This window comes from Diceros bicornis, chromosome 17, assembly GCF_020826845.1.
Source record: "Diceros bicornis minor isolate mBicDic1 chromosome 17, mDicBic1.mat.cur, whole genome shotgun sequence".
Classification (NCBI taxonomy): domain Eukaryota; kingdom Metazoa; phylum Chordata; class Mammalia; order Perissodactyla; family Rhinocerotidae; genus Diceros; species Diceros bicornis.
The window spans coordinates 36307255-36334965 of NC_080756.1; the positions used below are offsets into that span (position 1 = coordinate 36307255).

General features: G+C 36.3%; 1 protein-coding gene across 1 annotated transcript in view; it reads left to right on the forward strand.

Moving 5' to 3' along the window:
* The window catches only part of ITPR2 (inositol 1,4,5-trisphosphate receptor type 2), a 472032-nt gene that overhangs the window by 215067 nt on the left and 229254 nt on the right, over positions 1–27711 (forward strand). The window contains exons 33-34 of the mRNA XM_058558623.1: positions 10665–10793; positions 12007–12127. Coding sequence (XP_058414606.1) covers positions 10665–10793; positions 12007–12127 — 250 coding nt within the window. The remainder of the gene's footprint in view (positions 1–10664; positions 10794–12006; positions 12128–27711) is intronic.

Genomic DNA, 27711 nt, shown 5'->3' on the forward strand with positions numbered 1-27711 from the left:
CTAGGCAGCCTGAGCTGCAGAGCTAAAAGGATTTTTATTTTTTAAACCAAAGACAGCTGATGATAGCTGCCATTGATTATGCTACCTTGGAAACACTCTTTCCATTGATGTGTTCGTAAGGCTAAGATGTATATATTCTTTTTTAAAACAAGTATGCATGTAGGAAGAATTTTTATTTTAACTATTTTGATTAAGTAGACAATATTATTTGTTATATAAAGGCTCTAGGGGAATTTCAAGATCTTAGTTTACTCACTCCTTATATCTAACCACAACGACTTGGCCCTACTGCAGACAGTATTTTTTTCTTTCCTTCTTGTTCCCCTCTTGTTTATATTTTAAAGCAGCAGTTCTCTTCTGCCCTCACTAATAATGACAAGGAATCGCCCTTCCTATTTCAAGGTGATTCCAGGGACAGGAAACCTGACATTTCCATATCTGGGATTAATTTTGCTTCCCTAAGTTCTCAAACTTTAGTGAGCATCAGAATTATCTGGAGCGTTTGTTAAAAACACAGAGTGCTGGGCCCACCTCCAGAGCTTCCGATTCAGTACAAGTCAGATTTTGCATTTATGACAAGTTCTCAGGTGATGCTGAAGCTGCTGGTCCAGGCCCCACACTTTGAGAATCACTTTGAGAACTATGCAGAGCATCGTAGTTAAGAGGAGGCATTTTAGAGGCATTAGCCAGACCAGAGTTCAAGTCCAGATTACTAGTTCAGTTACCTCGGGCGAGGTACTTACCCCTCTGGCCCTGAGTTTCCTTATTTGTGAAACGAATATAATAATAACACGTTCCTCATAGGGTGACTGGTAGGATTCAATGATATAATGCATTTAAAGCTCTTAGCGTGTACTTCGCACTTGGTAAGCGAGTTGGTAGCATCATCCATTTCATCCATATCATGGTAACGTCTCCGGTGTTATTACAAGGTTATATGTAGCCTTTGAAACAATTTCAAGAAGCTTCCCCAAGACCTATGCCAAATAATAATGTTGAAGATAACCAAAAGGGAGACCATCTGGCACAGGCAAGAGCCAGAAACCATGTCTGTGAAGCTGGACACGCACCATAGTGACTTGACATGCAGATGGACTACACTCAGATGTTAGAACAAAGTTATGGAACCCTGGAACAGCTGATTTACATCAGTGAGAAATGGTGAAGGTAATCTGGAGGAAAGATATTTAGTCAATTGGACCTAAAGAATAATAGGATCTCAGAGTTGGAAGAGACTGGTGATCATATAGTTCACAGTCTTCAGCACCTGCCTGTATATGTCCATTAACAATGATCTCACTATTTTTTGAGACACTGAGGCAATAGTTTCATTATTGCACAACTTTAATTGTTAAAAGCTCTCATATTGAGCCAAATTTTTATGTTGTAATTTTTACGCATTTCTTCCTTCTGCAGCAACATAGAATGATTCAGTTCAGCAAAGATGTAGGTGTTTACTATAAGCAACGTATTCTCCTCACTAGTGATCTACTTTGAAATGATAAAATTATACAGCTTAAAGAAATTTCAGATCATTTAGGTTGACCTCATAATTTTGCCCCTGAGTTCCAGAGAGATGAATTTGCTAGTATAGGGTGACTGTCCTAGCTAGTAACAGAGCTGGGAAGTCTGCCACAGCCTAATCCAGTGCTTTTGCCACAACACCTCCTCAGATACCTTCTGACTGCTCTCATGTCTCCCATTATTTTCTCCATGTCTTTCAGTAGTTCCTCTTATGATATTGTTTCTGGGCTCATTGTTGTTTTCAGTACACTTTTGGGTTCTCTCTAATTTGTCAGTGTTTTAAAAGTATGGCATTTGGGACGGAACCCATTGCTTTAGAGAGGGTCCAGCTAGCATAAAGCAGATGATTATTTTAGTAGAAATTTGGAGAACAATCTTACTTAAAAGGCAAATTAAATATTAATATGTGGTGGCACTCATACCACCTTCTACCTTTCTTCTCCTGTTTCTCTGGAGTCAGCGCGACAAGGTTCTTTTTGTTTATTCTTGGGTAAAGCTATCTAAAGAGTCACCTTAATTAGTATCTTTCATTTTCCTGTTTGCACCCCCTTGTCTTTTATCTTGTTAAGACCCATATAAGAAAATATTTCTGAAAGATGGTTTTTAATAAACTCGTGCTAGATTATTTCACATACTTAGTCCATTCTGATTTCCTGATAGAGACAGCATCCATATCCTGTAAATACACCAGATTTAGGCAGGCAGCAAAGCTATTAGACCCATGAAAAGTTGTTCCACTGTCTTTCAGAGCGTTTAACAACAGCCTGCTTTGATCTATGTTCCAATGCAGCTAAAATTGGTGTTTGTAAGGCAGAAATGCTTTTCTTTGCCTTTATAACTGATTGCTGTTGCAAAGTCAGGGGATTTGAGTCGTTATTAGAAAGTACATGGGGGGGGGGGCTGTGGTCAATGTTAGCCTCAGACTATATTTTTTCTTTTGAAGATGTTCCCAATTTTGCTATCAATTTCAAGATTTTATAATGGCCAGCAGTACTCTAAATGATGTATTGGCAGAATGAAATTAGACCAAGAAATAACTTAGAGGCACACCTAACCCAGTGTCGTGTCACTGTTCCATCAATCACTGCTTAACAAGACAAATCAGAGTATTTCATTTTCAAATAGATCATCTGAGCCATTCTCAAATAGGTAGGAAGTAGGAGTAAAGATAAAATTTATATGTACTTTGAAACACACTTTCCAAGTACTTTAGTTTGATAGGATTGAATACCTTTTTTTTGCTTGATGATTTCATTCTATAATTTTGACTTTCTTAAGTTGAACCAGCCATTGAAAAGTCTCCTTTTAAAGACTTCTTTTTATATGGCCTTATTAGCTAGCATTGCAGGGAAGTGAAGAGTATAAAGTATCCTATGAATCTTATTCTTTGTGTAGCACTTTTCCCTCCATTGTAATTCTATTTTTCTCCTCAACTTTCATGCTGAATTATAATGATGGTGCCCACGTGGAATGAACACTTGTTTGACTATTCTTGATTGATGGTTGGTTGGTCCCTGCCCTGCGTCATACTTTCTGCTCTTCAAATCATTGGCAGCAGTTATCACAGTTGGTCAGTTCCTTCTTGAAACACTTCGCTTGGCCCCTGGTATATCAGTCTTGCTCTGTTTGCCTCCCACCTCACTGGCCACTCCTTCTCAGTCTCCTTTGCTGTTTCCTCCAAATCTTCCCAGCTTCTAAATGTTGGAATGTGCCAGGCTCAAACTTTAGACTTGCTCCCTTCTCTGTCTATAATTCTTCACTTGCTGATCTCATCCACTCTCCTAACTTTAACACCAGACTGATTGAAGCTTGGCCCCTTCCCCTGATGTCTATTCTCGCATATCCAACTGCCTACATGACGTCTCCACTTGGCTATCTAACCTCAAACTCTTCATTCACTCCTATGTCCTGCTAAAAATGAATTCTTTTCAAGTCTTTTGCATCTCAGTAAATGACAATTCCATTATTCAGTCTAGGCATTCAGGTAAAAACTTTGGTGTTGTCTATAAATTTTATTTTCTTACACTCTAAATCCAGTCCTTTAGCAAATTCTGCAAGCTCTAACCTTAAAATATCCAAAGTATAACTACTTCTGAACACTTCCATCACTACCACCCTGCTCCAAGATACCATCAACTCTCTTTTGGATTATTGCAATATCCTCATAACCTGTTTCTCTGCTTCCTCTCTTCCCCCTGCCTCCATCTATTCTCTATACAGCAGCCATATGATTTACAAAAAGAGGAAGGAGAAGAATGTTGGTTCAGGTCACTCCTCTGCTCAGATTCCTCCAGAGTAAAAGCCCTAAATGATCTGGCCTCTCCTCTGTCCACCCACCCTTCCCCATGACGTCTTATTCTCCCCCTGGCTAGCTTGCTGTTCCATCTAGTGGCCTCCTTGCTGATCCTGGAATATGCCAAACACATTCCCATCTCAGCACCTTTGCATATGCATGGGATGCACTCTGGCCCCAGGTATCTTCATGACTTGTTTCAGTTCCCTGCTTAGTCTTCAGAGAGGCCTTCACTGACCACTGTATAGAAAGTAGCAACCCCTTCCCTCTGTCTCCCCTTCACTTGCTTCATTTTTCTTCATAGAACTTATCCCCACTTGACATTTTTATACATATTTGTATTTGTTTCTACTGAAACAAATGAAGGGCAAGGATTGTGTCTGTTTGGTTCACTGCTGTGTACCTGACCTAGAACAGTGTCTCACACATAGTGCCTACTCAGTAACTATTTGTGGAATAAATAAATAAATGTCAACTGAAGTTAAAAATATTTAAGAAGTGAATTTGAAAACAAAGTAAGTGTGGTCTTAGCATAGAATTAAGCAGGCATATCAATGGAATGAAATAAATAGCCAGAAACAGATTTTTCCATATGTAAGATATTAATATATAATAAAGAAATTCTCACCCATTAGTAGGGAAGTGATTGGTTATTTCCAGGGATGAGCAAACTTTTTCCATAAAGAGCAAGATGGTTAATAGTTCATCTTTTCAGGCCATATCACAACTGTTATAGCAATTACTAAAGGGAAAGGAGCCATAGGCAATATGTAGATGAGTGGATATGGCAAGATTTGACCCGTGGGTTATAGCTTGCTTACCCCTGGATTATTAAATTAATAATATAAACTCCATTAGGGTAGTGATTTTTATATATTTTGTTCACTGATAGATCCCAGGTACATAGAACATTCTTGGCATGGAATAGGCATTCAACAAAAATTGTTGATTTGAACTAAATCAAAATGACGTTTGAGGACACTGGTTATTTGGGGTGAAATGAGCTCAGCTCTTAACCTAACATCACATAATAGCATAAATTGCAGTGGATTTTAGAGATAAATGTGAAATGATAAAAATGGATGGAAATGTAGATAGAGATCTCTCTTTGGATGAGAAAGTTCTTTTTAAGCATAAAAGCAATTGATGAAATTGGCTAATGAAAATAATAAAACATTTCACTATTTGAAAATTTAAAACTTAAGTACATAAAAACATTATACGTAGAAATAAAAAACATTAAAATAGAAAAAGTTACTATACTTTTTAAAAAAGGCTTAAAATCTTTACATAAAGAACTTATATATATAGATAAGAAAAACACTAACAGTCTAATAATAAAATGGGCAAAATCCAGACATTAATGATTTATAGAGGAAATACAAGTAAACTCGTGAAAAAGTAGTCAACTGTTAATAATTATTTAAAATACAAAGGAAAATAAGATCCAATTTCCAGCTATCAAAATTGTAAGAGTAAAAAGATAATATTAAATGTTGGTTCACATACCTTGTGATGAGAGTATAAATTTATGTCATCTTTCTGAAAAGCATTTTGTAAATACATTAAAAAAAAACCTTCATAGCTTTATTTTATTTTTTTTTGTGAGGAAGATCAGCCCTGAGCTAACATCTATTGCCAATTGTCCTCCTTTTCTTTTTCCCTTTTTCACCCCCAAAGCCCCAGTAGATAGTTGTATGTCATAGTTGCACATCCTTCTAGTTGCTGTATGTGGGACACAGCCTCAGCAAGGCCGGAGAAGCGGTGTGTCGGTATGCGCCTGGGATCTGAAGCCGGGCCGCCAGTAGCCGAGCACATGCACTTAACTGCTAAGCCACAGGGCCAGCCCCCACCTTCATACCTTTTTAATGTGTTAAGTACTTTATCTTCTAAGAAGCTGTCCCCGGGAAATAATTAGAAATGATATCAACGATTTACGTCAAAAAAGTTTAACATACTTTTATAATAATATACAGTAGAAAATAATTTAAATATTTAATAATAGAGAAAAGGTTCAATAAATTATGATATATCTATAGGATTGATTTTAAAGTCACAGAGATTATTTTTTGAGGATTTTTAATAATATGAGAAGTGCTAATGATTGAATGATGAGTATAAAAAGGAGAATACAAAACTGATTATCCAGAATGGTTTCAATTATGTAAAATATATATGGCAGGGCAAACAGATTGGAAGAAGAGATTCCAAGATGTTGACCAAGGTTTTATCCGGATTTTAGGATTATGGATAATTTTTGTATTCCATTTTGTATTTTTCTATATTTTTTCAAGGTTCCCACAATTAATATATATTGATACTAAGAAAAATATTATCTTTTTAAAAAATGAATTTAGAATTCTAAGAAAGCCAACTGAGTGTATGAGCAGGTGACTGATATAAAAAGAGATAGAAAAAGCAAGTGTTTGGAAAGTTTTGGCGTCATGAATCAAGAGATGGAAATTAAAATAAATATGCGATATCACTTCAAATGTTTAGATGAACATTTTTAGTGTCTATGAGGAATACAAAAATGATCCTTAGGATTTGTGTTCTTTGGTCTCTATGATCAAGAGTATGTTACTGGCACTAGAGGTGCCCTATCCTGTAGGGTAACAACTGGCCGTATTTAAATTTAAATTTTAATTGGGTAAAATTAAATACAATGAAACACTCAGTTCCTCAGTAGCACCAGCCACATTACAAGTGCTCAGTGAGCACACACATGTTTAGTGATTACTGTCTTGGACATCAAAGATATAGAAGATTTCCGTCATTACAGAACGCCCTATTTTCTCTAGAGGCCATTATTTGCTCTGTTTTTACCAATTATATTATATATTTATTAACTTGTCTATTGTGTGTCTCTCTTGATTAGAATAAAGGCTCTAATAGAGTAGGGACTATGTATAGTTCTAATTCCTAATCCACTATTTAGTTTTCATTAAAAAATTTATGTCCCTGAGTGATAGTCCATGAAATTTGACAAATATATAGTAAAATTCATCTGGAAGTAGAAGAGGACAGATATTTCAAAAGGAGGATTGTTTTTTTCTTGGAAAAGATAATGATGGTGGACTTGTTTTTCAAGTTGTAAAACAATTGAAAATCATTTCATTCTTGTAGAGTTGGATTAAAACGTTTGTAAAATAATGGTACAGGGAGTGATTTGGGAGGGACTTAAATAGTGATTAGTGACATACTATAAGACAAACCTCAAGTAACCTAAGAGTGAGGCAAGAAATCACTATTCAGTAAATGTTCAGAGGACAGTTGGAGCTCAATATGGGAAAAAATTAATCAAAATCTATAAATCACGTCATCTACAACAGCAAATTCCAGATAGCTTAAAGATAACTCTTTATAGGAGTCACGATGTATAAGGGATGGAAGAAGGACTCCAACAAAAAACTAGAACAAAAATGTATAGAATATCCTTTTCTTTTGTGAAAAAGGTTTTTCTCTCCTTTATATTAAATAAATGGAAGTTATCTAAATAAAAAATAGTGCCTGGACGCTAAGAATTATTTTATACAGTAAACTGTAATGAAATGAATATTCTACATAGAGTCAGAATGTGAAAATAGATGTGCCACGGTAACAAAAAAGAGCTTATTATGAAACGTATGTTAAACTGATACATAACATACCAGTCATTATCCAGGTTTCATTTCAAGTGGTTCGAGGGTTTGAATGGTCTGTACATGACAAAATATAGGCATGAAATGATTACATGAAAATGCCCAGCCTTGTTAGCAATGTCAGAAGTGCAAAATAAAATAACTTTTAGGTATCATTAAATTGGCAAAAATAATGATAATTTACAGATAGAGCAGTCAGTTCCAGCAGGAAACAGATGGCATACTTCAAGGGATGTGGCAGGGTTAAAGGGACCAAGAAGGGACAGGGGAACACCCAGGAATTGGGAACAATGCAAAGCTCTTTCCACCCAGGCCTGAAGGCATAAGGGGAATGCTAGTGTTACTGGAGCCCAGAGAGAAATTGGACACTGCAGAAGGGCTCCAGTGGGAGCTGTACAGAGACGCGGGTACCGCTAAAGCCTCAGCGAGGAGAGGGAGATGGGGATGGAGGCAGAGGCAGAGTAGGTACCTGACTGCTTTCTCTTCCACTCTGATCTCCTGCCATTGCCTTGCATCAGCTGAATCCAACTGAAGCCTGAAAACAAGATGTAGTTGGTGATAATGAGGGAACTTCCTATGTATCCACAGATAGGTTGTTAATAGCATTGTAAATTTGTTATTTTAGAGGATCAGCCCAGCAGGTAGTACAAAACTGTCTATATACGCTCATCTGGTGATTCCTCTTTTGGTGACGTATACTCAAAAGATCAAAGTAAAAATAATAATTTTGTACAATTCTTTATAATAGCAAAAGAAGAAAGGAGTCATAAAAGACTAGCAAGAAGGAAGACTAACTATAAAATAAGAAAATGATTTGTATTTTTGGTTATGTATACCTCAACTCATTCCAAAAATGGATTAAAGCATGATGATGCTTTAGAATGATGCAATAAATATAGCCTTTTAACACTGTTAAAGTGTTTAGATAATGACAGTACCTGGAAATGTTTTATAGGAAATAATGGTGTGTGAATAATATGTACAAACAGATCGAAACTTTGAAAAAATATATATTACACATAAAAAGTTAACCTAATCTGACGTAATTTTATTTGAGCCATTTCCAATCTTTATTGGAAAGAGGCAGTAAAAATAAATAAAAGACAGTATAAAGAAATATTATTTGAGTTCTTTATTTCCTGAACAGTTTTAAAAGATTTTAATAAGAAAAATGGCTTCTTACATCTCTTGCCTCTCCATGATATTTACGAGGCCAAAAATAAATACCTTGAAAAATTATTTGAATTTCTTGTCCAAATGAATTGAGGAGTAGCTCCACACAGTTTTGTAAACCCAGACTGTTCATTACTCAGGATTTTGAGGAAAGCCTTTATCTACAAATAGATTACTTTTATTAATCCACTGATTAAAGCAAATTTTGGGGTGGTTTTTTAGCAAATGTCCAGTGAAGGTAATGCAGCGTGATATGATAATAGCTCCAGAGAGCCCCACACAATTGTTTGAAATGTCGCGGGATGAGGAAGAAGGTTATTTGGGCTGGTTATGGTAGAATTGGTCTGCTACCTTTTCAACTTTAGTATATTTTTACCCTACATATCAGAAAATTTCACTATAAAAGCCAATGCTGGAAAGACACCAAATGAACTAAATCCTACTTCATATCCATCGTGAGAAAATCAATTTTATATTAGTTCTGGGACCACATTAAATTTTAGTCCTAGGTTAGATGTTCCACATACATGGCCTCACCCAAAGTTAACCTAAAACAAACTGAGTCCTTTCTTATTCTTTCATTTTAATTGATTCGTTCATTTCACAAACATTTATTGAACATCTTGTGTATGCCAGGCGCTATGTTATGTGCTGGGACAATAACTAAAACTAAAAGATTAACTAAACAATAACTAAAAAGAAAAGGTTACATAATTCGACATAATTTTTTTCCTTTAATTGCACTGTTTCCTGCAATAACTCTGTGAGATTAGTTGTAATACAATCTGTCAAGTAGGTGTCATTTAATAGTTGAGGAAAAAGTGAATTGCCCTCCGTGAGAAGTGGCTTAGAAGCAAAACAAACCCTTTCCTCTTTCTTCTACTTCCATGGGGCAAATACTGTTATTTTCCAAACCAAAACATTGGGACACATGTTTAAGAAGGGAATTTTTTTTCCCTCTTGTGAATTTATTTGTGTGAAAGATTTTAAAGCAATATCAAATTAAATTACATTGGCTTATTCTTTTGATTAATCACCTTACTGAAAAGAAGAAAAATACATAAGAATTTGGATCGTCTTGGAACATCTGGAACATATGGCCACCATATTTACCCACCATAATTGTGTGACTATTTGAACTGTCTTACTTTGCCCCATTTTTCAGTCTTTTCTCACATCCTGTGCTTTCCCCCTCCCACTTTTCCTTCTTCTTTTTATCTTCATGTTTCTTGTCTTTTCATCACCCAACTTTGTTTTCATTTGTTTTTAATCATGTATCTTAGCTTTTGCAATTTGTCGACCCTGACATACTTGGAAATTTACAGTTTGTTTAGCAAAAGGACCAATTTCTGCCTCATTTAATCATGTGTAAAGATCAGAGCAGGAACTAGGCCTGTGTTCTTTTCTTATTTATCCTCAGCCGTAGTGTAGTCTTGCTTAGCCTACCCTGAGAAGAAAGCACACAAAGGTACTCTTTCATGCTGCCCAGAGAATCTGTGGACGAAAAAGTCAAAATTGTTGGAAATTTTATTTTCTTTTAGCGTTCTGTTTTACTGTCTAGATGTTTTCTGTGTTTGCATGCTCCAGTTTGGGCCAGGTATGTATTATAGGTGAAAATGTGTAGAGATATAAACTACCATTAATCACATTCAGCACTTTCTTTTAACAACTGTCTCCTCTTTGATTTCCTCGCATTGGGTGGAAAAGAGTTTTCCAGCAAATCCAAGCTTGGGGACAGAGGGAGAAGGTTGGTGTGCAAGAGTAGAGAGAAGCAGAGCAGGAAGAAGAGGCTGGGGTCTGTGAAAGAATTCTGGTCCAAGGATGAAATGACAATCAAACTTAAAGGAGAGGCTACTGCAGAATGATAATATTTTAGTGCATTTTAGGCAGAAATGTGTCTATTCAAAGTAACTTTAAAAAGCAGAAGAAACGTTATAAACAACAATTTCAGGATAATTTTTTAGAACATTACAGTATTGAGTTATAATTCAAAGATGTGATAAAATGTATTGAGTTGTTTTATTTTTCTCCAGGTTTGCAACACAACCACAGACAGGAAACACGCAGACACCTTCTTGGAGAAGTGTGTTACTGAGTCAATAATGAATATTGTGAGCGGCTTCTTTAATTCTCCTTTTTCAGACAACAGTACCAGCCTCCAGGTAACTTAAACAAGCAAATAGAAAAGTATTTTATCACACAAGATTTATTTATGTTATTTGAGTAGGGAAAAACTAATCTGGTCAGGAAATCATTTCCTACACTTCTGAACATCACTCTTCTCTCATATTATTTACTATTACCCTTTTCTGAGTTTACCAAACTTTATTTCAAATAAAGAGGCACCATCTTCAGATTGAATTATACCTGCTCTCCCTCTAAGCATAATAGGAACTTTCATATCTCTATATTGACTATTTGCCAAATGTTGAAATAAATGACATGGTTCTTTAGATGGATAGGCGTTTTGACTCAATAATTCCACTTTAGTAATTTATCTTGAAAAAATTAACTAATTAAACTAATTAAACTAAGATTTTCATTCAAGGATTTATAATACTTAAGAATTGACATTAACCTTAAATGTCCACGAATAGGGGAATAGCTAAATAAATTATGGTGTAACTGTAGCATGGCTTATTACATAGCAATTAAAAACCATGTTTTAAAAGAAATATTGATGACTAAGGAAAATGATCATGAAGTAATATTAAGTGAAATGGCCACAGAATTGCATTATAGTATCATCCAAATTTGTGTGTGTAAAGAATATATGTGCATATATATGTAGAAAAACTCAGAAGTAAATGTCTTCAAAATGTTGATACTGATTATCTCTACATGGCAGGATTATTGGTCATTTTCATTTCTATGGTTCCCAAATATTCTACAGTGACTGTGTATTATAAAAATATTTCAATTATACTTTCTTTAGGGAAAACTTAAACTGTTAGAACCATATGAAATTGTTTTGTAGGTCAAAATTGTTGTTTCTTCTACTTGAGCATTACATGAATCCAAAACATACAATCAATCAAACCCAGAACACCTGCTCTATTTATACTTGGAAACAAACCAGATATTATTAAAAGTATACTGAAATTTATGACATTGGCTTCAAGAAATGCCATATTTTTCTGATTAAGAATATAGTTGGAATGCAAATAATCAATTTTTGTCCTGTCTGGCACAGTGCCTCCCATGAAGTGGGTACATAATAAATATTTGTTGAATGAGATATTCTTTAAATAGCCCTGAAACTCACAAGACTGGATTGTATTTTATTTGGATGAGCCTTTTTGATAATGCATGAATACCGCATCAAGAGTGTTAATAGTTTAGTGGCCTATTTGTGTACTTTCTTTCTGTTTTTAGACACATCAGCCAGTTTTTATTCAGCTGCTACAGTCTGCCTTCAGAATTTACAATTGCACCTGGCCAAATCCAGCACAGAAAGCCTCAGTGGAGTCCTGTATCAGAACTTTGGCTGAAGTGGGTAAGTCAGAATGTCAGATTTTAATTATTTTCACATCTTGGTAAAGAAATTGGGCTTTATGGCTAAGAGGCAACACGAGCAGCTTTCCAGTTTACAGCTTAATGAGAAAGCAGGTATAGTTCCTGTAAAAGTTGAAGAGCAATGATCAGCAAACGATTCTGAACGTTGCATACTTTTTGGGAGGAAAATATAATTATTATATTTCTTTGTTTAAATATTTTAAAATTTATTTACTTGTATATTTTTAATCATTATAATTTCTAAACTTAAATTTAATATGGCATATGGAACTTTCATATAGCTCAGTAAGATTTTACGGGAATGAGTTTAGTTTAGTTGTTATCCCAGGTTTCATTATGGAATTGTCTTGTCTGTTAAGTAGCCTGACTTAGTAATACCTTCATAGGGCAGTAGGACTTTTTGAGGGTTTTTCAGGTTTCCAATTTTGTTTGAAAGCCATCAGTAATTATTGAGGGTCTATTGTATATAGAAAGCTTCAGAAATTACAAATGAAATGGAAGGCAAGGAGATTACAGCTGAGGGAAGGTTAGTAGATTCTAGAAAGAGTTTCTCATAGAGTCCTCTTTTCTTTTTTTTTGGAGTTAATTACAGCCATCTAACAGATGGCAGAGGGGAGGCGGGAAAAGAAATAAACTTCACTGGACTTAAAAAAACAAACAGAGGAACTTGACCATTCTTTCAACTAATGGTGGTTCTGCAGGCTTTGAGAAGGCAATTTATAGTGTGTTTCATCACCAGTGACATTTATCGAGTGCTTACCATGTGCAATTGCTAAGCAATTTAGTTGCATTATCTCATTTAATCCATAGATAGGTTCTTTGATTATTTACATTTTACAGTTGAGGAAACAGAATTATCTAGGTTAGGTAACTTGGCCAGGGTTATAGTATGTACTCAGTAAATATTCCATAAATGAATAAATGATTTAACTAATTAATGACCATTTAAAATTTTTTCAGTCTTTTCCCCCATCTGCAGTTTGACCTAAGTGATTTTATATTAACAAAATTTAATGACTGCTCAACTTTAATTTAAATAAATTAAAAATCGGTTGTAACCCAAGAGGATCATTTGGAAATTATTAGAACTAAGAGACTAATAGAGTTCATCTAGGTGATTAATTATAGATGAGTATTAAACTGGATAGGTTTTCTATATACCAAAAAGAAGCAGAGAATACACTGTGAAAAAGATATCATTCACAGTAGCAATAAAAATATTAAATACGTAAGAGAAAACTTAACAAGAAACACGAGAGAATGATATTATATTACTATTTTGAGGGATATAAAAGATTTTAATAAATGGAGAGATGTACTATTCCTGGATTGAGTAATTTGGTTTGTAAGGATGCCAGTTCTCCTCAAACAAACTAGTAACTTGAATGCTTCCACACTTGGGACCCCTCCTTTGCACACACCCTCCTCTCCTCACAGCCTGCTTTGGCTTAGGTATGCCATGGGGGCCACACCCCACAAGGATGCATCCTCTGGCAGCTTGGCCTGACGCCCTCTTATGGAGGCATCCTCCTCACCTCCCGTAGGCTCCCACAGTCTATCTCAGGCTACTAGTCTGAGGGACGTCCTCTCTACCTGGCTTGGCGTCTTACTTTCTATGCTGGGTCACTCGTTCATGTGAATTCCCTTGTCACCTTTGACACCCTGTGCCAGGCAGTCCCCCAGCATGGATGCCCTCCTCATTCCACGCAAGTTCTGCTTCTCCACTCTAGGCAGCCTCCAGGCACCTTCCACTCCTTCTTGGGCTTGAACACTCTGGACCACTCAGCTCCTTGTACACTTCCTTCCCAGCACTGACACAACTTCGCTCCGCTCCTCCTAAAGGTTTTAGGACTGAATGGTTCAAGAAGAGAAAGGAAGACATAAAGGAAGAGGCCACAATACGGATTGTGTCAAAAAATAAAGGACACAAAAGAGAACATAATTTTTATTTCTAAAAGATACACATAGCAAAATGTCCAGAAGGATATAAATAAAATATTAATGTTCGTTATCTCTGAGTGGTGGAATTATAGATGAATCTGGTTTTATTGTTCATGCTTTTATGTAACTTCTAGGTTTTTAATAATATTCTTTTCAAGTTATAATAAAATAGTACTAAAAGCATTTCCATTTGGACCAAATCAGCTTGGAAATATACTAATCCTTAAAAGATAAAATCCAAAGGAAAAGCAAAGAAATACGATGATGTTATTTTTTACATAGGAATACATCGTCTTAGCTGCCAAGTATGTTTCTATATTTTACATTTGAAGGCAGTCTCCTCTCTTCCTCCTCTCTTCTTCCTTCCTTCTCTCTCTCTCCTCTTCCTCCTTTTTCTCCTCTTGCGTCTTTTCCTCCTCTTCTTCCTCCCTCAGTATTTAGCAAGTGTGATGGGGGAACACCAGTTGGCCCTACACAGAGCATAGAGGGCAGTCTGTTCGTAACACTTAAAAATTGGGAGACAAAGAACTTTGAGTCACCAGTGAGATTCCACGTTGTGCTTTCCACCTGAGATCCGACTTCAGTGGGGTTCCTCGTGTCGTCAAATCTGTTCTTGCGTAGCAGGATGGCAGGGCTTTAGGGGTTTAAATAGTCACTGAAGCTATGTGAGTCTGAAGATATCTTTTATTTCTAAGTTATAAGATTTCATTTTCTACCATTTTCTATACTAGCCAAAACCTTATGATTTCACAGGAAATTTTAGTTACTTTTTGTATGCTATGAAGTTATATATGTAACTTATAAAAAGTATAGCATACTTTTGTATGCTATAATGTATAATGTATGTATATATATAATAATGTATCATGTATGCTATAAAGTTATATACGTAAAGCTGTACTTTTCTATGCTATAAAGTGTGATAGGAAGTCTGAAAAAAATCATTATATCTAAGGCTATAACCAGGGTAGTTTGGAAGAGTGAAGCTTTGGTATAAAATCTCAGTTTTATCTCTGTGAGAAGGCGTGTTTTCTTTCTCTTCCTTGTTTGTCCTTTCCATCCGCGTTATGAAGTTCTGGAAATTTTATCCCCACTATCCCTCTGCATTTGTACCTCTCTTTCCTTCCCTTCCATAAAAGCCTGGTTTAACCCCTCCTTACGTCCTTTTTGGACCACTGTAAGAATTCAATGTTCTCTCCTTCTGTCTTTCCTATCTTAAATGAATCTGCTACCAGAATAATCTTCTTGAAGTGAAATCATCTCTCTTGGTTTAGTATATGTGCTGCTGAAGCGAGCACTCTCTCTTGGTTTAAAAACATCAACCACGAGGTCCCCAGCCTTCAGCAGTGTCTCTGTGTCTAACAAACGAAGGATGGATTCCTCATTTTAACATTCATGGTCTCCACAACACAGTTCTGCCTTCCTTTTTTGACCTCGTTGCTTACGGGGTCCCACACAGCCCCTGTGTGCCAGCAAACTGAACTGTTAGACCCCATGCGTTGCTCATGCTATAACTTTCTCTCTGTTCCTCTGTTTGTTGCTTTTCTTCTTTCCCTTTCTTTCTCCAGTTTCCACCATTGCCACCTCTTAGCACCTTTTCCATTGCTCACATTTTTTTTCATTCAAATTCCCCCATAAAAGCCATTCTTTTTTTTTTTTTGTGAGGAAGACCAGCCCTGAGCTAACATCTGATGCCACTCCTCCTCTTTTTTTTTTTTTTTTTTTGCTGAGGAAGACTGGCCCTGGGCTAACATCTGTGCCCATCTTCCTCTACTGTATATGGGACGCTGCCACAGCATGGCTTACAAGCGGTGCATCAATGCGTGCCTGGGATCCGAACCGGCAAACCCCGGGCCAACACAGTGGAGCACGCGCACTTAACCGCTTGTGCCACCGGGCGGGCCCCCATAAAAGCTATCCTTGACTCTCATACGCAGATCTGAGCTCATCCCTGTTTGACCGCTTACACTTTTCTTACGGTCTTCATTTTATCCTGGCTCATATCATTCTACGTCCTCTTCTTATCTCCTCTATTAGATTCTGAGGGACAATGACTATGAAGGGCCTGTCATGGAGACATTAATAGAAAGCTATTGTCTAGGATGAAGAAGGTGAAAAGCAAATCCTGCTTTGTGATGGTTAGATCACATCTTTTTTTGTTTGTTGGTGGATGCTATTCATGGAAAAACATGTAACCAAAATGAAAGGCGTTCAGAAATGAGCATCCATGGTAGTAAAATGAATCTCAACCCACCTTACTTGAGTAGTGATTGAAAACATTTGAAATATTGGGACAAAGGAGAGAAATCTGAGGGAGAACATAATAATTATCTTCCAACATTTGAAGGTGAGAACAGACTTCTTTTACAGGTTCCTGGGAATAGGGTTATAACTAATATATGGCAGCTGCAAGAGGCAGATTTTTGTCCCGCTATAAAGAATAATTGTTTCACAATTAGTACTCTTTTAAAGGCTTATGGGTTGCATTTGATTCTTCCCTTTTCTTCACTCCCATTAAACACAATAGCAGGTTCTATTGGTTCCACTTCCAAGCACATCGTTTTCTTTTTCTTGTGTGACACGCTTGTCCAAATTCACCATCATCTGTCACGGATTATGGAAGAGGCTCATAGTGAACTCCCCACTCCCCTCCTGTCCCACTGCAGTTCATTCCTACATAGCAGGTAGAGTGATCCCAAAATGTAAATCAGCTACATCACTCACCTACTTAAAACCCTCCATTGCGCTTAAAGTTCATATTCATTACCATGGCTTACAAAGCCCTTCATCATCTGAGCTCCGTCTACTTCCCCTAGATCCCCCCACCCCACGTCCCCCCTGACTCTGCTCCACGCATACTGGCCTTCTTTCTGTTTTGTCTACAGCAGGCTTTCTCTCATCTTAGGGCATTTGCATGTGCGCTATTCCCTCTATTTGGATCCTCTTCTCTCAGATTATCACATGCTCAAAAGTTAAGTGCTCAGTGAAGTGTTCCAGAATATCCCATATACAGTGTCTCAGCTTCTTCCCACCCCTTATCCTTACTATTTTATTTTCTTCTTTGCACTTATGACTATTGGAAGGCATCTTGTTGTTTATTTTTTGCTTCTTTGCTGTCTGCTTCTCCCATTAGAATGTGAACTATGAAAGCAGGGACTTGGCTTTATTCACTGCTCGCTGGGACCTGAAAGTGTCTAGTGCTGACTAAGCAGGTTAACAAGAGTTTGTTGACTGACAATAATGCATGCATTAGATATTTTGCAAATAGTGAAATTTAGGCTTAGAAAGGTTAAATAACTTGCTCAATTAATAAGTAGTTGAGTTGGGTTTGAAATCCAAGTTTCTCTGAGGATGAAGTTTATGCTGTACCATGTTACCCTAGAAGTCCTATCTTAGGAAGCCCTAATGTATAAACTAGAACCATTGGCTTACTGGGTAGGGATTTGTCTCAAGTTTTATAATTCGGGTGCAAAATCATTTTTGTGTTTCAGCAACTCTTTAAGAATATGAAGAGGTGCTAAAAGTTAACACAATTCAAATATGTAAGAACTTATAATATTAAAAAGAACAAAGAATATATATATTTAAGAAAAATATAACAAAGTCAAGAGAATACTTTGTTTTTATAAAGCAAACTTGCAGTGCATTTACAAATTGGTAAACACATTTCTGTAAATGTAACTATCTACTATAGTTACATTTAAATAAGACTTTACAATTGTAAAGTGCTCTCAAGTGCATTAGCTGAACTCATCTATCACCAAAAATACTTCACTCATTTCATTATTTGTACATTGGCTACAAAAGGTAGTAAAAATCAGCAAAAGCACTTACTAAATCAGCACTTACTTTGCTGAGAGCAGTGAGCATTTATTAGTGTTGGACAGTGTGGTAAACCCCATGATGTGGACATAATTCTTAGTCCCATTTCACAGATGAGGACATGAAGTTAGTGAGGTTAGCAAAGTTAGGCAGCTTGCCCAAGGTCACACAGGCAGCTGGAGACAGAGGCAGGATCTGAACACTTCTAGACTGACCAGCTAGCAGACGTTTTTGATGCTCTACTATCTATCACAAATCAGTTTAAACAGACATTACCTGTTCTAAGATACTTTTAAGTATCTTTGTACTTTTAAGATACAAAATATGGATCAAGATATTAATAATGCCCTTGATTAGTTACTGTTCCTCAGTTTACTCATTCGTATAAAATACAGTAAGCACATGTTAGAAGCACTTGGAGAAAAAGCATCCAAGAATTGCTTCCATATTATTTTACTTAAAAAAGAATTTTGTTCCACGTGTTTCATAATCTTCAAGTGATTTGGGGGGGATTAATGTTGGGTACTTTTTTGGCAATATAATCTTTTTTCCAAATGGAAATTTTGTTAAATATCTTTTACAAATGGTTTGAATAATGAATATCAGTCTTCAAGCCAATAGTTCCCCCCAAATTTAAACACGTATAAAATATTAACCGTTGGAGAAGAGAAATTCAGTCTCTATCAAAACAAACATGTCTGTTTTAGTCTATCTGGGGTGTTGTAGTTGGTTGTGTAAAGAGTTTGATATAATATATCCCTGTAGTTATGGTTTTTAAAAACTCTACTATTACTTTTAAAAAATTAAATCTGAATAATTACAAGATAGGATGAAATAATAAAATTTTTCACATATTTATTAATTTAACTGATTTATAATGATTGCTCATTCTGAAAGACATTATTCTAGTTGTTGGGGAAATGCAGTCTGTCAAACCATATTTTCTGCCCTCAGTGAATTTCTAGTCCATTGGGGGTAGACATAACATGTACAGAAATCACAAAGCAGAATAAAACTAAGTACCTTATCTGTTACCAAGTTCTAGAGCCTGACCCAGTGCCTAGAGCACAGTAGGTACTCAGTGAATATTTATTGCATGAGTAAAATAAATGGATGAATACAAATAAATGAATGAATATCCTACTTTTGTCCTTGGCTGCATAATATCCTGTTATGTGCCTATATTCTTTTTTTTCCAGTTTTATTGAGAAATATTTGACATATATCACTGTATGAGTTTAAGGCATACAGCATTATGGTTTGATTTACATATATTGTGAAATGATTATCACAATAGGTTCAGCTCATGTCTATCATCTCATTTAGATACAATAAAAGGAAAAGAAAGAAGAAAAGAAAAAAGAAAAAAAATTTTCTTCTTGTGATGAGAACTCTTAGGATTTACTCTCCTAACTTTCCTATATATCATACAGCAGTGTTAGCTATAGTCATCACGTTGGACATTACATCTCTAGTACTCATTCATCTTATAACTGGAAGTTTGCACCTTTTGACCAGCTTACTCCAGTTCCCCCTTACCCTTCCCTCTGCCTCTGGTAACCACATGTCTGATCTCTTTTTCTATGAGTTTTTTTTTTTTTTTTTTTTAAGATTCCACGTATAAGTGAGATCTTACAGTATTTGTCTTTCTTTGTCTGATTTATTATACTTAACATAATGCCTTCAAATTCCATCCATATTGTCACAAATGGTCAGACTTCCTCACTTTTTATGGCTGATTAATATTCCATTGTGTATATATGTTCCACAACTTCTTTATGCGTTCATCTGTTGACAGACGCTTAGGTTGTTTCCACATCTCGGCTATTGTAAATGATGCCGCTATGAATATGGTGGTAAAGGTATCTTTTTGAGCTAGTGTTTTTGTTTCCTTTGAATATATTCCCAGAAGTGGAATTGCTGGATCATATGGTAGTTCTATTTTTAATTTTTTGAGGATCTTCCATACTGTTTTCCATAGTTGCTATACCAATTTACATTCCCACCAACAGTGCACAATGGTTCCCTTTTCTCTATGTCCATACCAGCGTTTATTATCTCTTTTCCTCTTGATGATGGCCATTCTAACAGGAATGAGGTGATATCTCATTGAGGTTTTAATTTGCATTTCCATAATGACTGGTGACGTTGAGCATATTTTCATGTACCTGTTGTGTCTATATTCTAATTTATTTAACCCTTTTGTTGCATACTTGTGTTGTTTTGAATCATTTTGCACATGAGGAAGAATAAGGTAAATACTTAGGAGAAGAATTTCTGGGTATTTTAATTTTGACAGATACTGTCCTCTGTAGAGATTGTTCAGTTTACATGCCACAGCAATGTAGGAGAGTTCTTTCTTCTTGATAATGTGGTGTGTAATCAAATTCTCAAATCTTTGCCAATCTTATAAGTAAAAATATTGTTATAGTTTTAATGTGTGTTTTTTTTTCTATGAGTGAGGAGAAAAGCCCTTCCCATATGATTGAGTCACTTGTATTTCCTTTTCTGTAAACTATCACTTCTTGTGCTTTACTTACTGTTTCTATTTTCTTTTTCTTAATAATTTGTATAGCCCTTTACTTATTAAGAAAATGAGCTCTTTTTTTTTTCAATTTTATTTTATTTTTTAAAAATTTTTTGTTTATTGCAGTAACATTGGTTTATAACATTGTATAAATTTCAGGTGTACATCATTATACTTCTATTTCTGCATAGATTACATCATGTTCACCACCCAAATACTAATTACAACCCATCACCACACACATGTGCCGAATTATCCCTTTTGCCCTCCTCCCTCCCCCCTTCACCTCTGGTAACCACCAATCCAATCTCTGTCTCTATGTATTTGTTTATTGTTGTTATTATCTACTACTTAATGAAGGAAATCATACGGTCTATGACCTTCTCCCTCTGACTTATTTCACTTTGCATAATACCCTCAATGTCCATCCATGTTGTCACAAATGGCTGGATTTCATCGTTTCTTATGGCTGAGTAGTATTTCATTGTGTATATATACCACATCTTCTTTATCCATTCGTCCCTTGATGGGCACTTAGGTTGCTTCCAAGTCTTGGCTATTGTGAATAACTCTGCAATGAACACAGCGGTGCATGTATCTTTACGCATCGGTGTTTTCAAGTTCTTTGGATAAATACCCAGCAGTGGAATAGCTGGTCATATGGTAGTTCTATCCTTGATTTTTTGAGGAATCTCCATACTGTTTTCCATAGTGGCTGCACCAGTTTGCACTCCCACCAGCAGTGTATGAGAGTTCCCTTCTCTCCACATCCTCTCCAACAGATGTTGTTTCCTGTCTTGTTAATTATAGCCATTCTGATGGGTGTGAGGTGATATCTCATTGTAGTTTTGATTTGCATTTCTCTGATAGTTAATGATTTTGAATATCTTTTCATGTGTCTGTTGGCCATCTGTATATCTTCTTTGGAGAAATGTCTGTTCAGGTCTTTTGCCCATTTTTTAATTGGGTTGTTAGTTTTTTTGTTGTTGAGATGCATGTGTGCTTTATATGTTTTGGAGATTAAGCCCTTATCAGATGTATGGTTTGCAAATATCTTCTCCCAATTGTTAGGTTGTCTTTTCGTTTTGTTGATGGTTTCCTTTGCAACTTTACTAAAAAGCAGAAGCTTTTTAGTTTGATGTAGTCCCATTTGTTTATTTTTTCTATTGTTTCTCTTGCCCAGTCAGACATGGTGCTTGAAAATATGTTGCTAAGACTGATGTTGAAGAGCGTACTGCCTATGTTTTCTTCTAGAAGTTTCATAGTTTCAGGTCTTACATTCAAGTCTTTAATCCATTTGGAGTTAATTTTTGTGTATGGTGTAAGGTAAGGGTCTGCTTTCATTCTTTTGCATATGGCTATCCAGTTTTCCCAACACCATTTGTGGAAGAGACTTTCTTTTCTCCATTGTATGTTCTTGGCTCCTTTGTCAAAGATTAGCTGTCCATAGCTGTGTGGGTTTATTTCTGGGCTTTTGATTCTATTCCATTGATCTGTGTGTCTGTTTTTGTGCCAGTACCATGCTGTTTTGGGAGGGCTGCGTACCTGTGGGCTGCTCCTGGGCGGCTGTGGGGCACTGCGGCTTGTGAAGGCGGCGTTTTTCCTCTCCAGAAGGGAGTTTCTGCTTCTTCTACCTCAGTTAGGATTGTCCATTGTTACAGGCATTCCTCTTATCCAGTTTTCAGTGCTGTCTCAGGGGTAATTTTTCCACGCGTAGTTGTAAATTGGCTGTGTCCGCGGGAGGAGGTGAGTTCCGAGTCTGCCTCCGCCGCCATCTTGACTTGAAAATGAGCTCTTTCAGTAACAATTTTTTTTCTTAATTTTTCATTTGAATTTTTATTTTATTTTTTTCACATGCAGAAGTTTATTTTCTTTTAGGTTTTCTTTCATCTTCAGAATGACCTTGATCAGTCCAACATGTTGTTTTTTTTCATTTCTATGGAGAATTTTCATGGTTTTAGTTTTCCTGGCTGTGTTTTGTTGCGTCCGTTTACAATTGTGAGTTGTCTCGAACATATTTAGCTGAAAGGTATAAGGTATGGAATCAACTTCCTTTTTTCCAGATGACTAGTCAGGTGTGCCAATACTAGTTCTTGCATAACCCATGAAATTATATTCCTTTTTCAATTTGGGGATTAATTGAGTATAGTTTCAGTGCCAAACAGGAAAGATGCATTTCATATCTTCAATGTTCTTCATATTTAAAAGCACTAGTGCTTCAGTTCAGATTTATCCTGGATATTTTGACATGATACAGAAAAGGTACCACTCTCTGCCCGCCCCATTACACATTCCTTGTGCACCAACCATTCTTGTTCTTGTGGGCCTGTACAGCAGGGCTTGACAACCCACCAAGTGTTCTAATTAATGCTTATACTTTCTGTTGCCTTCTCCCTCTACCTGTCAGTTTATCTATCTAAGCATTTTTTTCCATGGCACCTATCATTGCAGTATATATGTTCTCAGAGATTTGGGTCTGGAAGATACCATCAGTAATTTTTTCTAATTAAAAAATTCACATACTATGCAATATTTAATAAATAATGATTAGAAATAGATTTTGATTACATCTTAAAATCACTGTAAAAACTTGTCATATCCAGAGAATTTTCAGGATTTGTAAGCCTCATTAGTAGGTTAGCCTAATAATCAAAATACCTGTGAATAAAGATGGCTCATTTTAGAGAACTAGCTATCTCTAGGGAGAGCTCTACAGAAGACAAATGCATTAATAGCAACCCATCCTCTCTCCTATTGGTTTTTTAAAGACTCCGTATACTTACTCTCTGACAATATATCCTTCAGAATGTAGTATCTCAATTGCCCTCTAACTTAGGGGCAAACAGGAACATTTCTTTTTTAAACATATTAAACTTTCATATGACCACTAAAGCACACAGTTGGAATTAATGCTACGTGCCAGAAGGGTGACTGGCTGTAGTATTCATTAGTTCTTTCTTATTGAGAGGAAGGGGGGGCGGGAAATAACCATTAATCCCAAGAATACATCCTAGTTCCCATATCTGTATATTTATACCAGAATTTTTCTAGCTTAGTAAAAGTAATCTAAGTTTAGGTCATATTTTTGGTTGCATTTGAAAAATAGTGTTCTAGTTATTAATGTTCTTGTAAGTGAGATCATGAATTAAGTTTTTTTCTTTTCCTAGTCACACTTTTCTTTTCTGCTTTGAGTTTTAAATAATATGTAGAAGAGTAAATTAGCATCATTGATTTTGCTTTTGAATTGATATTTATAGTATTTTTTACAGTGCAGAGAATCCATGTCAGGCCATGTCTTTAAAGGTATTAATACTTTTACGATTGCTTGAAATATATTTTTATCGTTATCTACACAACTGACTTATTTCCACTCAAATTCTCTTTTCCCCAGTTGCATGGTTAATTTTCTTTTATTGCCTAGAAATTGTGATTTAGCCCTTGGCTAGAGTTTACCTTTGGGCATGAGAAAGTAGTATATTTTACCCAGTTGATTTATATTGTGCAATTTGTGCTAAGACAGGAGACTAGAAAATACCAATTAAAGTGGTATAGTTTGGGGAAAACAAAATTTCTTCAACAAAGTTTGGGACAGTGGAGTCTTAGCCTAGTTTGTCCATGGTGCTGGCCATAGTGGAATAGTGGGAACAGCTCACGGGAGCATCTGGGGGTGGGTGAGAATTTCCTGTGCTCAACTGCTGAGAATAACAGAGGTGCTGCCATTGGACATTTCCACTGATGTCATTAGAAAAATATTCATTGAACACTTCTTTATGTAAGTCATATTCATAGCAACAATACTAATTTGATGGGCACTTGTATCTAATGTACCTGAAGAGGGGAGATAAATCCCAATTTCCCCTCCTTAATTCATTTAAAACGTTAGTGGAAACGTGATTATAATATGCTTTGAGCAACATTAAAGTTTATAATTTTTGTTGCTTAGAAAATAACATATAAGCAGTATTGTCTTCTGTTTGGACTTTTGAATGTTTAGAGCAAACCCAGCTTATGTGTGAAGGAGCCAGAAATGGATGCAAGTCTTGCCAGGATTTGATCGTGGTGCAGGATTAAGTATTTATACAAATATGTGCAGCTTGGCTGTGTCGAGGCCGTCTGTCTTTCAGATGGGACAGAAGTGCAGTTGCTGTGCTGTGTGTGATGGACGTAAACAGAGACATTGTATGCTTTGGACAAGGGAAATTCATAATGAATATTAGGGAAATAGTCACTGGGGAAGTCTGGGCAGTGGTGCGATTGATTGCTTAGGGTTGCCTTAGAGATGTTACTGTTTCTTAAAACTTCAGCTTGGGCTCTTGTTTAAATTGGTAACTTTTTGGGTTGGTAGCTGGAATTATCTATTTTTGAAGACGTTTTTAAGTGTCTTTCAGCCTCAGAGAATTTTCACCTGCAGAAATAGTACTGCCTACTGTTGTTGCTTTCATTTCATTATATGAAGCAAGCCACAGTCTCTCTCTTTCTCATTTCTTTTTATTCCTTCCTTGCTATTTTCATTCATTAAAAGAAAAAGTCTTCTGATGACTATCCTTATAACTTTAAATAATATCCTTATATCTGTATCTCTATCTCTTGATTTAACAGCTCTGAATAGTGTCTCTATCTCCACACTGTGAATAATAAGGAAATTGATGTATTGCCTTCCTTTTTACCTCTTCTCTTCCACTCTACGTTCTGATGATTGCTTGATAGACTATTGGTTTTACATTGTTATGATTTGTGATATTTGTATTCTGTTCTGAAATATAATGAAATCTCTAATTGGTTGATAAAATTTAAAAATCAATTATCAGAGCTTACAATATTATGATATATAAACATTTTTCACTGTGTAACCACTAGAGATAAAAATTTACTGCTATGATATTGAAACTTTTCCAACTGGAAAAGAATTTCCCAACTACTAATATCTAATGGATCTTCTTTCCTTCGTGTCTTGCTTTAGTCTCTTCTCCAGCTTGATACTCAGTTGCCATGATTTCTTGTATTCACGTTGACGTTTTCTTGGATTCCTTTCTCGTTTTTTTTGGAGTGATTTTCATAGGGGGTTCAGAGAAAAATGTCTGAGCCTTACATGTTCTGAAATGTTTTCATTTGGGTATCACTTTTGATTTTTAGTTTAGATGGAAAACTCCTAGTTTTAAAACTTGTCATCCATCTGGTCTTTAAAGATATTACTCTACTGACTTCTAGCATCCCAATGTAGATGATGGGAAGTCTGGTGCCAGTCTATTATATGTAGGAATCCTCTTTTCTCTCTGGACATTCTAGCAATTTTCTCTTTGCTGTTCGCATTTATATTAGTTTCATAGGGCTGCCATAACAAATTACCACAACTGGGTGGCTTGAAACAACAGAAATTTACTATCTCACAGTTTTGGAGGCTAAAAATCTGAAATCGAGTTATCAGCAGCGCCATGCTCTCTCTGAAGACCTTAGGGACAAATCTGTTCATACTTTTTTCTTTTTTTTTTTAATAATTTTATTTGTTTATTTATTTTTTCCCCCAAAGCCCCAGTAGATAGTTGTATGTCATAGTTGCACATCCTTCTAGTTGCTGTATGTGGGACGCGGCCTCAGCATGGCCGGAGAAGCGGTGCGTCGGTGCGCGCCCAGGATCCGAACCCGGGCCACCAGTAGTAGAGCGCGAACTTAACTGCTAAGCCACAGGGCCTGCCCTCCACTGCAGTTTTGAGGATCTGTTTCTATTCTATCATTCTCCTGTGAACGACAGAGCTGACTCAGAGTTCTGGGTGAGGGACTGAGTAAATGATATTCTGGACTTCCTTTGGAGTGTGTGTGTGTCTGTGTGTGTATGTATGTAAGTGTAGTGAAGCAGGAGACAGGCTGGGAATGCTAGCAAGTGTTGAAATAAAGAGAGCTTTGTTCAGGGGCCGGCCCCATGGCTTAGCGGTTAAGTGCACATGCTCCGCTACTGGTGGCCTGGGTTAGGATCCCGGGCCGCTTGTCCGGCCATGCTGAGGCGGCATCCCACATACAGCAACTAGAAGGATGTGCAACTATGACATACAACTATCCACTGGGGCTTTGGGGGAAAAAAAGGAGGAGGATTGGCAATAGATGTTAGCTCAGAGCTGGTCTTCCTCAACAAAAAAAAAAAAGAGGAAGATTAGCATGGATGTTAGCTCAGGGTTGATCTTCCTCACACACACACAAAAAAGAGAGCTTTGTTCAGAGGTTGGAGTCTTTTGTATATTTTTCTGTTTTTTCTGGAGCTGTCTCTTCTCTCGTCCCTGTTCTACCCCTTAGTTGATGAAGATCTTTGGAGTTACTTCAAGCTCTATTCTGCTTCTCCGTCAAGTCCTAACACCTTCATCTGTCATTCTCTCCAGGCAGGGATTCCACTTTCTTGAGAGAACATTTCTGCATTTCTCTAACTTTTTCCTCTGGGTAAAAACCACTGCTCTGTTTATGCTGGTCAGAGGGAGGAGGGCCTTAACTTCTCAGCTATTCAGATGCTGTTCTTTAATGACTTGCCCAGATAACTCCCCCCTACCCCATTACCACTCTTAGTGTTGGTTGACTGTGTACCTCGGAAAACCTGTTCTAAATCTAACCTCTTGTAGAGCAGTTTGTTCTCTTCCTTCTCTGATGAATTAATCCCATCTTCATTCTGCTTGCAAAAATGCCTCAACGTTTCTGTTTTCTTTATGGCAAATATTCTCATTTTTCAGTATTGTGATATAAGTCTGATAAAATATAAATTTCAGTGGATTTTGGGAAGAAGGACATGTACTGTGTGCCATCTTCCAATGCAGATCTTTTATACTCTTCAATTTTTTATTTCTTCTCTCAGATGTTTCACCACATGAAATAGTGTGTGTGTGCACACACACATACACGCTAATTAAATTCATGAATGGACTGGCAGGATTTTATCATATGTTTTCTGTCTAGTTTCTTATTTTCCTTGACTCTGGCAAGGTACAAATTTGCATGGTTGTTGTGCAGTGTTTTTCTATATTGATGCTGTATGAAGTGCATTTCAAATGTTAATCATCAAGAAATCAAATACTAAGTTCTTGAATGTTTAATGAGCCCCTTTAATAATTGGCCTTAAGAATTGAAATTCTTTCAGGTTAAAAGCTTTTGCAGTTATGTAAAATAATTTAATGACAGAGTTTAAAGATTTCGTGTTGTGTTTTTTCTTTTCTTTTTCTCTAGTTTTATTGAAATATAATCGACATATAACAGTTATTAATTTAAGGTGTACAACATAGTGATTTGATATGTGTATA